Genomic DNA, 16,057 nt, shown 5'->3' with positions numbered 1-16,057 from the left:
TGTTAGCATTGTCTGACCGCTCGGTGGGACTTTCGCTTTAATAAACATGACGGAGAGGCAACAGAAACTAAAGCGATGATCCGACCTTCCCGGCAAACTTCCGATCATTCCTGCTTTACTGCCAGCATTGTTCCTGTTTCTATTGACAGAAACTGAAACTAAAATATTGTAAATTTTTTCATCCAAAATAAAGTTGCTTCTGAAATGCTGTTAAAAACTAAATCTTGCACTGTTCATAAGTCTGGATATTTTCCTTTAAAACGAAGCCAGACTTGTAAGGAAAATGCTTTGGTGGGATGAGCAGCACAGCTGAGGTGGGTTCTGCCACTGAAAACCTTATTCTGTTGTTGAGTCTTGTTAACCATTTTGGATTTGATGATTGATTCTGAAGAAAAATATTGATAATTTACCTGGAACCCAAAGACTACAGAGGCTGATAAAAAGTTAAAAGATTAAGTTCTCAAAGTTTTTAAATGACATTAAAGATGCATTATGTAACTTTCTGACCTAAAACTTTGCATCCCGGACATGTTTGATGACACTGTGACATGTCAGGTGTATTTTTGGAGCCGCTGCGAAACTGACTCTGTACAACTTTTACATCTGGGAAGCTGCGTGACGTTGCAGCAGAGTTTCGCTTCACACTCGCTGTTCTGAACATGTGATGTTGCAAAGAGAAACAAAAGGTTTAAAAGAAAGAAAGAGACATAAGAAAAGCCATTGTCAGATTGTCTTTTGTTGGCAGGAGAGAGCTATCAGGTTAGGTAGGATGCAAGATGGATGCTGATTTAGCCGTTGAAAGGGGGAGCGTGATGGGAGAATGGTTAAAGTTCTGTAGCGTGTCATTATACAGTTTTGCTCATATTTATTCATCCCCTTTCAAATAAAGGAAAAAAACAGCTGCCTGTAAAATAAGCTGAGATTTACTAAAGTAATAATAAATACAAATTTATATGTAAATCATTACATTATTTTCTAACTCTGGTTCAATAGAAATATTTTTAAAAAGCAAACAAATAAGATAATTCATTACATATTACATCACTCATAAACTAATATTTAGTTGAACAATGCTTTAATGTTTCCGCTCCAGTCAGGTGTTTTCTGTTCCTCTCAGTCAGACTTCTGCACCTGTTGACAGGTATTTTGTCCCACTGTTCAACAGAAAAGTCTCTAATTTGTCCAGGACACATTTGTTTGTTTGTTTGTTTTTTCTTTCTTCAACTCAATTAAATGAAAAAAACAGTGTCTTATATTACTAAATTATAGTTTTGCAAAATTTTAATTATTGTTGTAGCTGCTGTCAGAAGCACCTGTCATCATTTAGTTTTCACATTCGATATATATTCACATCCAAGTAGTAGTTAATAAAATGTTCAATAATTATTTAATTTTTCATTCAGTAAGTTCATGTAAAAACATGTTGTTTATTTAGATGGAAGTGTATGGAAGAAAGGGGGACCATTGTCTTTTTGTTCCGCTGGCCCACATTGTTGCTCCGGGGATGTAGTTGATTGATGCACTCAGGGAGCCACATGAGGCGCTGTGCATGCGGTGTCTGCAAGAGACAGGTTGTATGTATGTGCCAAGAGAATGGAGAGAAGTTCTTTGTTCTTATGGGAAGCCGTGGATGTTTTTATTCCCTTGGAGTTGATGTGGCCAATGAGGTACAATTTTTACTTGTTTTTATTGTTAATTGGGGTATTATGTAAATTAAGTCTAACTGTAATGCCAATTAAGCTTTTAATTTCATGTATTTCTGAAAAGTTTACCTTTTGCTATGTCTCGTGAATTCCTATTTTATTTATGTAACTCCTCTGTTTTGCTTTAAGTTAATTTGAGTTTGGTATTTCTTTTCTTAGTTCTGACGGCATATTTGGGACAATTAAGGATCTTTCAAGGCAAACTGAAGACACTGTCCATCAATAAATGTCTGTGAAAATCCAAGAACGATTTCGAGCTTGATTACACTTCGAGGGAGTAACAATTGTTCCTTTTTTAAGTCTCCAGTTATTTGAGTGACTGTTGTAAATTCAGCCTTTTCTTTAATGAAAGGGGATGAATACATATGAGCACAACTGTATGATTAAATTAGCTAAAAACTATTAGCTAAAAACATATGGATAAGAAAAAGAAGCAAGCCATAAAAGTTACATGCCGAGTGTAATTCGTGTTTAAACCGACGGAATAATCTGCATGTTACGACTGCAAAGCTGTGGCATCGAGGCAAGTTTATCTGTATAAAACACTTCATGCGCACGGTTATTCAAAGTGCTTTACATAAAACATTAAAAGCATTACAGCAGAGTGTAGAGAAAAAATAAAAAGTCAATGAAACAGGTTTTAAAAGGAAATTCACAAATTTAGAAATTTAAAATAAGAAAAAGAAATGAAAGTAAGTGAAAAGAATTATTAGTTGCTTTAATAAAAGGCAGCAGAAAATAGAAAAATCAAGACTGGAGCCTGCAGAGAGAAGCACAGAAGTTCACTCAACCATCCGTCAAACCAGCTGCTGTGAACAAAGCTGCAGGCTGGACTGGGAAAGGAAACGTCGTCTTGTCATTTCATTTACTATTGTTTCATTTCTGTTCAACTTTTTAGATATTTTGTTTGGTAATTAATTCCACACGAGTTTCCAAAGTTATGTGATTAGATTTAAACATCATTTCATTTATTTATTGTTCATCATTTCAAACAAAAGTAACTTGATAAAACAAAAATCAGTTCAAGTAAACTATATTCAGGACTGAAAGAAGCAGGTGGATGTAGTTCTGGAGTTGTTTCTACGTTTAGATGCCAGTGCCAACGAAAAGCAGATCATTTGCAGCGACTTTGTTTGTTTTTCAGCTGTAAATCTTAAACTGGGATCTTTGTCTTCCATCCAGCACACGTCCAGCTTCCATCTCTGCTGCTTCTACCTTCATCTCTCCATCTCCAGACCACAAAGCACCTTGAGGATTTTCAATCACTCCTTCACAGAAAAGCCTCCTCAGTCCCTCCTCTTCGTCTCCTTCCCTCCATCGTTTCCACCAAAGTCTCCTCATTTCCCTCTTTTCTCTCTGTCTTTCAGTCTGCTCATCTGCTCCTGCAGGGCAGGCAGCTTTCTCAGTCACTTAGGCCTCATTATGTGTGTGTGTGTGTGTGTGTGTGTGTGTGTGTGCGTGTGCTTCCACAAACACACACATGCACCCTCTGAATGCACACTCAAACACAACACACCACACACCACTTAAAATGCTCAGTTGAAGTTCAAATCTTAATCCATCAAGTCTGCATCCATCCAAACTGCAACAGCACATGCACACGCGTCTGCAAATTAGGTATATGTGCTATGTGTGTGTGTGTGTGTGTGTGTGCGTGCGCAGTACTCACACTCGGAGCAATGCGCTGTAGCTGCCTGAGGGTGATGCGGTTGTACATGGTGCTGATATCTTTTCTTTGGTCATCATATTCTGACACAGTGATCTGGAGAGAGGAGAGACGTTACTCAGTGATACACAACACCAATGTGCACCCACACACCGGTGCACACGCACACGTGCACACGTGCACAGTCAGCTCACATTGGCCAGGCGGGTCTCCAGCTGTATAATCTCCTTGGACTTCTGTGTGGCATTGTGAGCTCCCAGCATGCTCAGCAGGCGCTCCATCAGAGCCTTGTATGCTGCCAAGATCTGCGAAGCAGAGCGACATCAGCGCTAACGGACAGGAGGCTCTCCACTGACATCATCAGTAATGGCCGGTGACCACGGTGACATGTGGCAAAGTGGACGGGATAACAAAAGCACAGCGGGTGACAGAGCGAAACAGGTGGATTGATGAAGAGGAGCAAGGGAAGGGTTCGTGGACCAGATGGAAGAAGGGGAACAGAAGGGAGGGATGGAGGGGGAGACGGTGTGAGGGAGGGAGACAACGAGGCAAAATGAGGTCAGTGAGGTAAAAGAAGAAATAAATGTTGCAGGTGAAAATGGGAAAAAGAAAATACTTAAAGGAGAAGCAGGAAGAGGTGATGACAGCAGGTAAACTTTCAGAGAAAGAGATGAGGAAAACAAGTCACTGTCCAGACGTAAATAAACACAATGTGGGGATTTACAAGTAAACCTGTATTTATTCCCAACAGCATATCAGATGTTGCAACTGAGACTTTATCTTTTCATGGGAAATATGCGCTCATATTTAATCTGATAGTAGCGACGCGCCTTCAACAGGTCAGAACAGGAGCAGCAGGTCACAGATCAAAGATAACTGGGAAGCATTTTGATACTGGAACCAGATCAGTAACATGACTGGGTATAAAAGGAGCATTTCAGAGAGGAAGAGCCTCTCAGATGTAGAGATGGACAAAGTTCAACAATCTGAAACAAACTTTAGCTGCGTTTCCATCGCCTCTAACATTCTGCAAAACCTAAATATTACAATAAAAAACTGGTAATGGAAACACTTTCATTAAAAACCTTTTATGTTCTCATGAGGAGGTTTTGAGACGTGTTCTGAAGCATATCACTGTTTTTTGCATTTATATGTCTCTGAACATGACATAGGGGGGTTATGTCAAGTAAGGATATTCCAGTATGGATGGAAGGAGGAGGAGAGGGAAATTTTTTTTACAAATAAATAAACAGAAAAATATAACCACCATCTTATATAAACAACAGCAACATGCAGAGTTTTAAAAACACATTTTTATTCTTTGGCATTTGAGCAAGACTGAGTTTTCATCTGCGTCCTTGTACGTATTTTTCACTTTACTTTTTTGATGTATTTGTTTATTTTACCATTTTATTGTTATTTTATTTCCTTATGCTGTCTTTATTCACTTGTTACTGTACAGCACTTTGATCAGCTGTATGTTGTTTTTCAAGTGCTTTAGAAATAAAAATGGTATGCTATGGCATGGCATGGTATGGTATATTATGGTATGGTATATTATGGTATGGTATGGTATATTTGGTATTGTATGGTATGGTATGGCATGGTGTGATGGCCAGACCAATGGTCACACATATAAAGGCGGTAAAAGCACCACATTGTCAGTTACTTAGTTTACTTTATATTTAAACTTAGTTTAAATGCTTTGGTTTCTTTTTTGTTAGCGCGCACATTAAGGAGCCATTGTATTTTCAGCTGTTTGTGTTTTTGTTTAACCTTGTTTCTTTTTTTACTGCTGCTGAAGGATCTAGCTTGGGCATTGGGGGTCAGGAGTGTGCACAGGAAGGAAGTCAGTGAACAGGAAGTCCCACGGGCCTTTGGGAAGACCTCATCTTCAGAGGGGGAGATTAAAAGTTTAGTTTAGTTTCTTTAAATGTTTGTTCATTTTCCTTCCCATTTTTGAGTAGTTTGGGTTTACCTTTTTGTTAGTAGTTTTGTTAAGAATAATGAAGCTAACAGTTAGGTTCTGTTTCTTTGTCTAGTTTGTTAGCATGTTTAATGTGTTACCCCATATGTTTTGTAACTGGTCTGATCAGCCAGTATTTAAGTTCTCCTTTGTTTGTTGTTTGTCAGGTCAGTATGTTTTTTGTGTTATGTCGATTATGTTCCCTCATCTGTTAGTTTAGTTATCTTCAGACTTTGATTTAGGTTTTGCGTAGTTGACCTCTTTTAAAGGCCTAGATCATTTATGTTGTTTGGGCAAATAAAACCCTTTTCTTTTGAAGCCACCTGTGTTCCTCTTCCTTCGCCAGCTTGGTCCCTCACACATGGCATGGTATGGTATGATATGGTATAGTATAGTATGGTATGGTATATTATAGTATGGTATATTTTGGTATTGTATGGTATGGTATAGTATGATATGGTATATTATAGTATGGTATATTTTGGTATTGTATGGTATGGCATGATATGGTATAGTATGGTACAATGAATTAAAAAGGGAAACATGATAGATGGGCTTTGAAAAGCTGTGAAAAATCCTCCACAGCAAGTGGAAAACCCTGGAAAAAAAAACCTGGCAACCTAGCAAAAGCTGCAATTCCCATTAAATCTCTTCTGCAGACAGATTTTACAAATACTATGTCTATATCCCTTTTATGCCACGGAAAAACTGCAGAGGAAATGCAGCTTGTGCTTAAAAATGGTGAAATAATTAAAAAAAAAAAAGGTCTTCAGTGCAGAATCACAAACAAAAGAGGAGAGGGAGCATCCAGCTTGTTATCAGCCTGCATCTCTGATGGGATGGGGTTGCATTAGTGCCGATGGCGTGGGCAGCTTCCACATCTGGGAAGCTCCATCAATGCTGAAACATCTGCTCCCATCCAGACAATGTCTCTTTCAGGGAAGACCTTGCAGGTTCCACCATGCTGGACCACATCCTGCATCATCACAGCAGCATGGTGGAACAGGAGAACTGGTCTGCTGCAGTCCACTTTCACCAGTACAAACATCTGGAGCATCATGGAGGCAGAAATCCAGCAACAAGGTCCAGTAGAGCAGCTGGGATCCTGCATCAGACCAGCATGGGATAAGATTCCTGTCCTAAAACTCCAGCAGCTGCTCTCCTCACTTCCCAGATGTTTACAGACAGATATTAGAAGAAGAGATGCTAATGATGTTAAACAGCTGCGATGCTGCATCAGATTCACAACCAGCTCATCTTTGCCTTGAAATGGTGAAATGTCTCAGTTTCATCATGTGACATGTTGCTAATGTTCTTCTGAGAATAAATTATGTAAATGAGATTTGGAAATTATTGTACAATGTTTTAATATTTATGTTTTAAAACGCATCTCAGCTACTTCTAGAATTAGGTTTGTATGGAGCGATGATGGAGAGAAGAACAGAGGAATGGAAGCTTGTTCACCTTCACGCTGTCCTCATCCTGTCCCAGGTACAGACTCCTCTCCGGCAGTGTCAGCCCCTCCTGGTCAATCTGCACACACACACACACACACACACGGTCCAACATTCATTGAATTATTTCTGCATGAAGTTCTATCAACAGATTCTAATTCAAATAATTTGTTTATATTTTTCTGCTTTAAATGAATTAGAAATAGCATTTATAAGTTCAACATACATGTTGAATATGTGAGTTATTTCTTACAGCCATTGATCTGAGAATCTGTCCGTCTACTGTTTCTGTTTGATCTGAAATACTGTTTAACCTGAAGCCAAACTGTGACGAAGTTTAAGCTCTCATCCTGTTACGAGACTATAAATAAACAAAACCCTGAAACTAAATATACTTCATTCATTCATTCATTTTCCTAACCACTTAATCCAATTCAGGGTTGTGGGGAAGCTGGAGCCTATCCCAGCTGTCTTTGGGCAAAAGGCAGGGTACACCCTGGACAGCTCGCCAGTCCATCGCAGGGCACTAAATATGTTTAAAACTGATAAATGTTTATTAGTAACTGCTCTGGTCTCATGATGAGTTAGTAAAGAGCGAATTTGTTCTTACTTCACAGAGACATTTCTCACCCTGATGGTGTTCCTGGATGAGTTTTTGTCGTCCACGTTGACGGTGAGGGAGAAAAACACGGCGGTGCTGTAGACCCCCTGCGTCCTGTACAGCAGTTCGTTGAAGTCTGGTCTCTGCGGTGCTCCTTCCGTCTCCCACCCAGCAGCGACAGGAGGAGCTCCGACCAGGTCCCACCCTCCACAGCTGTCCAGCACCTCCGTCATGGGCGCCGACCCCAACTTGTCTATCTCCTGGATGTTGACGCAGGATCGATAGAACTCCTTGACTTTGCGCTCAGCCGAGTTCAACCCTTTCCTACGAACTGGCTCCAGCAGGAGGCGCTGCAGTTTCTCCTCGTTGTGCTCTCCTATAGCAGTGATGATGCCGTAGCTGAGCTTGTCCTCGGGGATGCCATGGCGCCTCAGCCAGCCGCCACAGGCGAAGGAATAGAAGTCCTGGCAGGGCTGGATGGTTGGGTCGATGTTGGCCTGAATGAAGCGAGCCGCCCGCAGAAGGGAGCGTTTGCGTTGGCAGTCCTGTCTGCACTGCGGGTCCTGCTGGGCGTCCAGAGAAATGTACTTCAGCGCCAGCATGCTGCCCAGGATGACGCACATGCCTGCAGCAAAAACCAGTGCAGAAAGGAGGCAGATCTCCCTGCGGCTCCATCGAGGAAGGCCACCGCTGCTGCCGCTGCTGTTCAAGTCTTTACTTCGATTGTTTGACCACGTCCCTCCCCGTCCTCGTCCCACGTGACGATCCAGACTGCCCCCCAGGTGAAGGGTCATGCCATTGCTGAGGATGTCACTGCTGTAGCGGCCGCCATATTTCACCTCCTGGAACTCATCATAGTGAGCAGTCAGCGAGTACGTCTTCTCCATGGCAAACACAGTCTTTCTGGGTAATAAGCAGCAGAAGGAACGAGACAGGAGGCTTTTTTTTGTTCACAGTACAGTCCTGACTTCTTCCACTGAGACAAAAAGCAGAAGACACATCACAGGCCGAGACAATGAAGAGATTTTAAAACTCTTTTGGCCCTTTTCAGGCAAAGTTCTTGTTCTGTTTTAATCAACGGCTTGCAGAGGAAGAGACTCCCATTGTGAATGGTTCTGTAGACCCTCTCATCCACTTTCTCTTTGTTCTCTTTCCATTAGCTCTCCTCTCCTCTGTCGGTCCAACCAGTTACAGGTCACCTGGAGGTAAAAATAGAAAAGAGACAGAGCAGGGCTGTGAGTCACTAGAGGTTGGAGACTGAATCCACCGTCTCTAACAGCTGAGAATGACAAAATAATGTCTGTTTTGGCACATTTTCCTCCTTAAAGGAAATACAACTTTTACATCCACGACGCTGCGTGACATTGCAGCTGAGTTTTGCTTCATTGTATAATAAGGAACTGGCTGTTATGAACACGCAACATCGCTGATTCAGCAAGAGAGAAAAGAAAGAAGGGGACAAAACAAGAGTCATCGTAAGATCATCTTCTGCTGGCTGGAGAGAGCTAACAGATCAGGTAGGATGCAAGATGGATGCTGAATTTACCGTTGATAGGGGACGTGTGACGGGAAAATGGCAACAGTTCTGTGGTGTTGTTAAAGTTACATTAAACACATATCTATTTAATCTAACAGATATATAAACATATCACTGTGAGGTCTGTGATGCTTTATAGATTAAAAGTAACATTTGTTATTTTCCGGCATTGCTATCAACAAGTGAACAAACAGCAAACGGAGCAGCATGCGTATTCCTCAACCAGTAAAACCAGTTACAGTAGCAGATTTTCCCTAAATACAAAATCCATTTCATGAAGTACTGGGAAATGAAAACTATAATTTTGTGAAAATAGACTGAATTATCGTTCGAATTTGCTCCTGAAGTAATTCATGAAAAACCTCATGGTGTCAGGAAGCAAACTCTGCCAGCATGGTGGGTCGGCATCTTCAGACTTCAGACTCTTCCTCCTCAGTGAAGGACATGAAGACGGGAATAAAACTGACGTTAACCTCAGGTTGGGGCTTCAGCATTACACCCAGACTAACCTGATTTTTATTCCCGAGCTGCTGCTAGTCAAATCTTCCTTCAGGCACCCTAAATTCCTTTCTCCACGGCTTTGCTAACAGCCTCCCATGCTGGACTTTTAGCTTCAGCAACCACCAGCAAGGTGCACCAGTCCAGAGCTTTCTGGGCAGAACTTTCAGGAAGACAAGGTAACCGTAGCAACTGAACAATAAGAGTTCAGATAAATTTCTAATCCTCTGTTTGAAAACAGAGTTTGTTAATCCCTTCAATACCTCAAAAGTTTTTAATCAGTTAAAACTATAAGCTCCTAAAAATAAAACCTTTCATATTTTCTGCTTTTTTCCAAATGTTTGTTTGTGATTAAAAAATTCATCTCAGTGTTGCGTGGAGAAGTGTCGTCTGTGGCTTTGCACAAATAAGCTATATACCTCGCTAAGGAGCAGGGAAAGATCCCAGAAAGCACAACACAATGCATTCACTGCATTTACATGTATTTGTGTAACGCTGCACAAACACTCACAACATACATATTTTATAGCAGTTTTCATTATCTTTTGTGTCAGCTGATGCATGCAGCCTGTAAGCAACACCACAGGCCTTTAGGCAGAGAAAACTGACAGATATATTGTTTTTTGGATGCTGTCCCAGGCCTTTGTGTGTGTCTGTGTGTGTGTGCTTTCAACAGCTACACACAGAAGGCTTGCTGAAAGCTGTGAAGCCAATCTGTAAAAATTGATCCGTGTTATCTCCACTGAGAATAGAAAACTTCAGCAGTGATATGTTTAACAAGCTTCCTCTTGCCTCATTAGAGGGCTGTATGTAGATAAGCAGAAAGAAAGGAAGGAGAAGAGCAAGACATAAGAAAGATGTGGTTTGGTGTGTGTGCATGAACAAGCCTCTCATCCTGGCGGGTCGTAATAACAGTTGATCTTTTAGAAATGGAAGATACGTAATCAGTGGGTTAAAAGGTTGAATGGCCAAAAATATCATAAAAGAGAAGTGTGTGGGTGCTGCAGAGATAAAAAATCTTGTTTACCTCTGCAGAAATGGGGAGTTGCAGTCCCAGTGGTGATAAGTCTTGCTTGTTTGTATGGTCCAGTGACGACAACTAACCAGTCTGAGTGGGTGGGTGGTTAGCTTTAGCTTCTACCTGTAGCATCTGCCTGACCCATCACGTATCCAAGGGAAAGGATGGGTTTGATTGGGCATTCTATGCAACCGTGAACATGAACTGTCGGCCTGTAACTCAGGTGTTGCATGTTTTAGCTTTTTTCTTTTCTAAAATTAAAACAATCTTATCTTCAGTCTACATCTTTTATAACTATAATATACATACTGCTCAGATGTTGTAGCTTTACTCTTGATGTTCTCTCTGATGATCTCTGCAGGAAAATATCTGAGCCTTTAGCTACTTAATGCTCCACCTTTATCTAATGTTAGATATTTGGGAAGGTGTTGCATTGTGTGCTTTAGAAATAGCTCAGACTGCTGAAAATCATGACACACAACCATTTTGGACCAAACATTTGACTATGAGGAGCAGCGGATTGGAAATTTATTTTTGATACACTTGGATTTTAGGTGTTTAAAGCACAGGTCTTCTCTCATTCCTTCTTGCAACCCTTTATGTTCCAGAAGATCATACACGAATTATTCTTTATGTGCGTCACTAAATTCTGCTCCGTCTTTCCAATGGAGCTCTACGCTAAACCTCACGTTGTGCTTTGGGAGCTCATTGGTCCATAACCGTAAACAGATCATATTTCTCCAGTTTTATCTTCTCTCCATCGGCTCCCAGTTAAATCCAGAATAGAATTTAAAATAATTTTCCTCACATAAAAACTTCCTAGTGACAAAGCTTCACTGTATAGCAAAGATAATATTGTTCCAGACTCCGGATCGCTTCGCTCTCAGACTCCAGGTACTTCTGGTTCATGGAGGTTCTAAAAGTAGAACCATCAGCTTTCAGACCCCTTTCTGTGTACCAGCTCCCAGTTTGGGTTTTAAGAGGCAGACACCCTCTAAATCAGGCTTAAAACTTTCCTTTGAGATAAATCTTATCACTATGGAGGGTTTAGCCATCCCTTGGTTTGACTGTTGTAGACTTAGACTGCTAAGGGGCATCCCATGATGCACTGGGCTGCACTGAGAAATCAAAGACTCTGCTGGTTTTCTCAACTAATCTGTTATTTCTGATCAACTGGTTTGTAAACAGCCCTGCGACGGACTGGCGAGCTGTCCAGGGTGTACCCTGCCTTTTGCTCAAAAACTGCTGGGATAGGCTCCAGCTTCCCCGCGACCCTTCATTGGACTAAACGGTTAGGATAATAAATGAATGAATGAATGGTTTGTAAACACTATTATTATAAATAATTTCTGATGTGGATTTGTTCTAACTGGATCACAGTGAAATGGCTTCATTTGTTACGACTGTAAAAGTGTCTTGAGATGACTTTGTTTAGAGCTGATTTAGAAATAAAGCTAAACTGAACTGAATTTAGAGTCACTAGTCATTTTATTAACTGCTAACATACAATATCTACCATCATTTCCTGGCTGTAAGATGCTACTGCAGTGGAACATGGATGGATGAATGGAAAATGCTCCTTTTTTACATGATTTGAATGCTGTGTCTGAAACAACAATGTTTGGAATTCTTAAAGCCATTTTACACTTCATGCACACACCAGCATCATGGAAAACACACAAAAAAAATGCATATGACGCAGCCTCCACGTTAAAGGCGAATAAAGTGGCTGCTGGAAATCCAGCTGCTGCAGCTTGGTGAAGGTGCGGCTCGTACTCAGGTGCGATCAATAGCCCGGAAAATATGGTAAGCCAATCACATGGCAGCAACTCAACACATGAAGTCACACTTGGTCAAGATGAATTGCTGAATTTCAAATTGAACATGAAGGAAAGAGGATTTTGGAGTTCACTTGCAAGTGAAATACAAAAGTATAAGTGATAAAAAGACAGTAAATAAAATAATAAGACACAAAGAAATAAAATAAATAAAGGCCTGAAGTGGTTTGATGAAAAATTGCAGTACGAAGCATTAATTTTTTTAAAAATATTCCATTCATTTTCAGTCCTACTTAGTCCAGTTAAAGGCCACTCATCATCAGGGGTTAAAAAAAAAATGGAACAGACAATTTGTTATTTACATTCCTGGAGATGACATCCCCCCAGCAGCGTCCTTTAGTTTAACGCACCACATCACGCCAGCAACTGGACATCAACCCACTGACTAAAAGCACATTGTGGCTGACTCACCAGAGAAACGCAGGAGGACTTTAACACAGAAAGAAAGGAACAGTAAAAAGTAATGGACAGAGTTAGACATTAAGCATCAGACTGACTTCCACTGGGGAGAGCTCAGAGAAAAGGTCGGATACAAGATAAATGGGGACGCCTGTTTCAAATGTTGTCATACGTTGTTGCCCGCATACGTACCTGCATTCCTAAATCGCCATAGTTCATACACTGGGGGCAGCGCTTGGCGGTAAAGCACTGCTAAAAGGTCATATATAACCGCCCAAAAACACCAGAAGAAGTAGAAAAAAAAAGATTTTTGTTGTTTTCCTCAGATTCCTCTGCATCGTGCTTTTTGTTCGTGGTATCTGCATCGCCTTCTTCCTCTTCTTCTCTGTTTTGTTGCTTTTACCGGTTGCATGTCAGCTGTACAACTCAACACTGCCCCTGCAGTTTCAGGTGGTATTGCTCCGTTTTCTGTGTCAATGACAGATATCTAAGTGTCTTTAAAAACAGACCAAATTATCTGCAAATCTAATGCAGGAAACAGACAAAACTATCCGTCTGCCTGAATATCCATCTTCTGTGGCGTAAAAGGGCCCTGAGCCGTTGCCGGGGACACCAAAGTGAGAAAATCTGCTAGAATTTAGTGGCTTTGCTGTGATAAGATCATTACTCCCAACTTGAACATTTTACTGAACTGAAAATGACCTAAATGTTTTTACAGAAAGCCATCAGAAAAAAGTTAGCAAAAGTCATAAAAGTAGTTCAGGTTTCATTTTTCAGACCCGCAGGCTGCATCCATCTTTTATGTGGAGACATTTGGAGGAAGTGGAGGGAAAGTGTGTGACCCTCCTACTGTTTACATCCCTGCAACGCTGCTCGCGGCTGGCAGGTGAAAAGTGCAAGCAGGAATGTCAAAGCGAGGGGGAAAACTCAAGGATAGCGTGTCATCATCACTCCACCTCATCATCCATCAATCTCATGCTCAGTTACACACACACACACGCGCTACCGTTGGAGCAATAAAACCGCATCTGGTCACACACTCTTTCATGCAGAGAAGTTACAATAACGTCAGTAAAATGGGATGCAGCCTCTTCGTGCAGCGACTCTCCTCTCTGTCAGGATGCACACACACTTCCTATGTGTCACAAGTCCTTAAGCATGATAATGAATTGATGAAACGTGCACACACACACACACACACACACACACACGTGCACTGAGTGGACATCTAGCGTATGGCTAATGGATTGGATCTAGTTGGTACCATCGCAGAGAAGCATGTGTGATAAATGGCTATTTACAGAACATGACAGGATCTAATATCTGAGAGTTGTACTAATGCTGCTGCACACACACACACACACACTCATTCTAGTTCCCTCACACACTTTACATCCACCTTTAAATGCATTGGAGACACATTTCTGTGCAACTCGTCAAATATTTCCAACACATCTTTAAATAAGAAATTCCATCATGTTTTTGTTTGTAGCTATAAAACAAATGGAAGCGGCTTCGATGAAAACACGGCATCTGCTCCACTTATTAGATTCTCTATTGATCCTCATACTGCTCATTAATGGGAGGGGATATTTCTCATTTTGCCAGACACAGTGCAGTCGTTTAGCCCTGCGAATCTGAGCCCAACAGAGTCTGTTTTACTGTCACGTCTCCCTCGTTGCAGCTTAACGCTACAGTCTGCAGGACGATGTCTGAAGGACTCATTGTTCTGCAACAAACTGTTTGTAAGACCACCACATGATGTTGTTGTTTCTGTTGTAGTTTTGGGCACAAATATTAAACTTGACAATAAAAGTGACAATTTTCTCAATTGTTCAGAACAAACGTAAACTCTGTCAGGGTCACTTTTCATTTAATCTCGTCTGGCAGCTAAATATTTGTTTAATTCTCCACAACGCGGTCGGGAGAGAACCTAACCTCTGAAGAAGATGATTGTTTGTGAGCAAGACACAAGTTCAGGACAACTTTAGCTACCATGCAGCTGCAAACGGACTCGACACTGGTAAATACCTACAGAGAGTGGCTCCATACTAGTTTAAGGCAGGCATCAACAGCTCTGGTCCTCACGGACGAGGCAAACATGCAGGTTTGAGATGTTTGCTGCAACATACCTGATTCAAATTAAACAGATTTCTGACATGCTGTCAAGTTTTATGTCACCGACTGAAGATGGATTCATCTGATTCAGCTCAGAGTAATGAAAACAGAAAAAAAATCAATTCATGTGAAAAAATTATTTAAATTAAATTAAATTAAATTAAATTAAATTAAATTGATGCCTTTATTCTGATGCGTATGTTGACACCAGTTAGTAACTGTGAGTTCGGTGACTGTCTGTGTTCATATATCCTCCTTTCTGCTCTGCTGTCAGTCTCTGCTGATGAACCACAATTTTCTCAGCAGGTCTCATGGAGAATCAGATGTGTAGAAATACATTAAGGAAAACACCTAACAAAGAGAGATCTAAACCTGAAATGATCTCGTTCATCGCCCATGAAAGCTGTGTGATCAGCTGGTGCTGGACTGAGTTCTGACCCACCCTAGCTGAATACAGAAACTGTTCCCGGTCTGACAGGTTTGTAGCTCCAGTTCAAAACCAGCTCCACTAAATATCTAAAATATCATCTCGCTGCAGATGAAACCGCAAATGATTAAATCCATTAATATTCACTGCCACTGTTATTAACTGCTCCATCTAAACGCACAAATCCTCCACCTTCAACAACCTGCAGCCCCTTTAAACGGAGTTTTACCTCCAAAAACAGTTTGCATCAGTTCAGATGAGTCAAATGTGCAGTTTGTTCACAACATGCACAGTAGAAACTTTCCCTCCACTGCAGTTTGGAATGATATCCAGAAATAACAGCTTAGCCTTGAACACACACCCTCCACACACACACACACACACACACACACACACACACACACACACACCCCTCACGCTTGTTGCGTCACCTGAAAGCACTCTATAAATGGGTTTATTATCCCCCCCACTCAAAACGGCAGAGCCTCCCCCAAAAGCAGCGGCGACACTTAGAGGGTTCAGAGTGGGAGTCAGCCCCCTCCAGCCTTATCACTGGTCGCCAGAGGCTGCAGCAGAGTGCCACAGTGTGTTTGTAGGGGCTACACATTTGGACACAGCTAAAAGGGTCCTGAAATTCCTCTGAGACTCAGCCAAGCGGAGCCTCCTCTGTGGGGCTCTTAGAAACTATTAGGAGTAGTAAATGTTCCACATCAGGTAATCTAGAGTCTTTAAGGTCATGGTCTGTTGATTAGTTTGCATCTTCTTTCCCCAACAGCCTGAGGACCCTCACGTGACTGTTTCTGAACATGTATTTTAATATTAAGGATATTTA

General features: G+C 41.2%; 1 protein-coding gene across 1 annotated transcript in view; it reads right to left on the bottom strand.

Moving 5' to 3' along the window:
* The window catches only part of ecel1 (endothelin converting enzyme-like 1), a gene marked incomplete at both ends in the record, with an annotated part of 55,229 nt that extends 46,952 nt beyond the window's left edge, over positions 1-8,277 (bottom strand). Inside the window, 4 exons of the mRNA XM_079246478.1 lie at positions 3,373-3,465; positions 3,564-3,674; positions 6,800-6,868; positions 7,420-8,277. Coding sequence (XP_079102604.1) covers positions 3,373-3,465; positions 3,564-3,674; positions 6,800-6,868; positions 7,420-8,277 — 1,131 coding nt within the window. The remainder of the gene's footprint in view (positions 1-3,372; positions 3,466-3,563; positions 3,675-6,799; positions 6,869-7,419) is intronic.
* Between the last annotated feature and the right edge of the window lie 7,780 nt (positions 8,278-16,057).

Source organism: Telmatherina bonti, assembly GCF_933228915.1.
Source record: "Telmatherina bonti genome assembly, chromosome: 9".
Taxonomy (NCBI): Eukaryota; Metazoa; Chordata; class Actinopteri; order Atheriniformes; family Telmatherinidae; genus Telmatherina; species Telmatherina bonti.
Note: the sequence above shows the minus strand (reverse complement) of the source record. Positions and strands in the feature narration are given on the sequence as shown.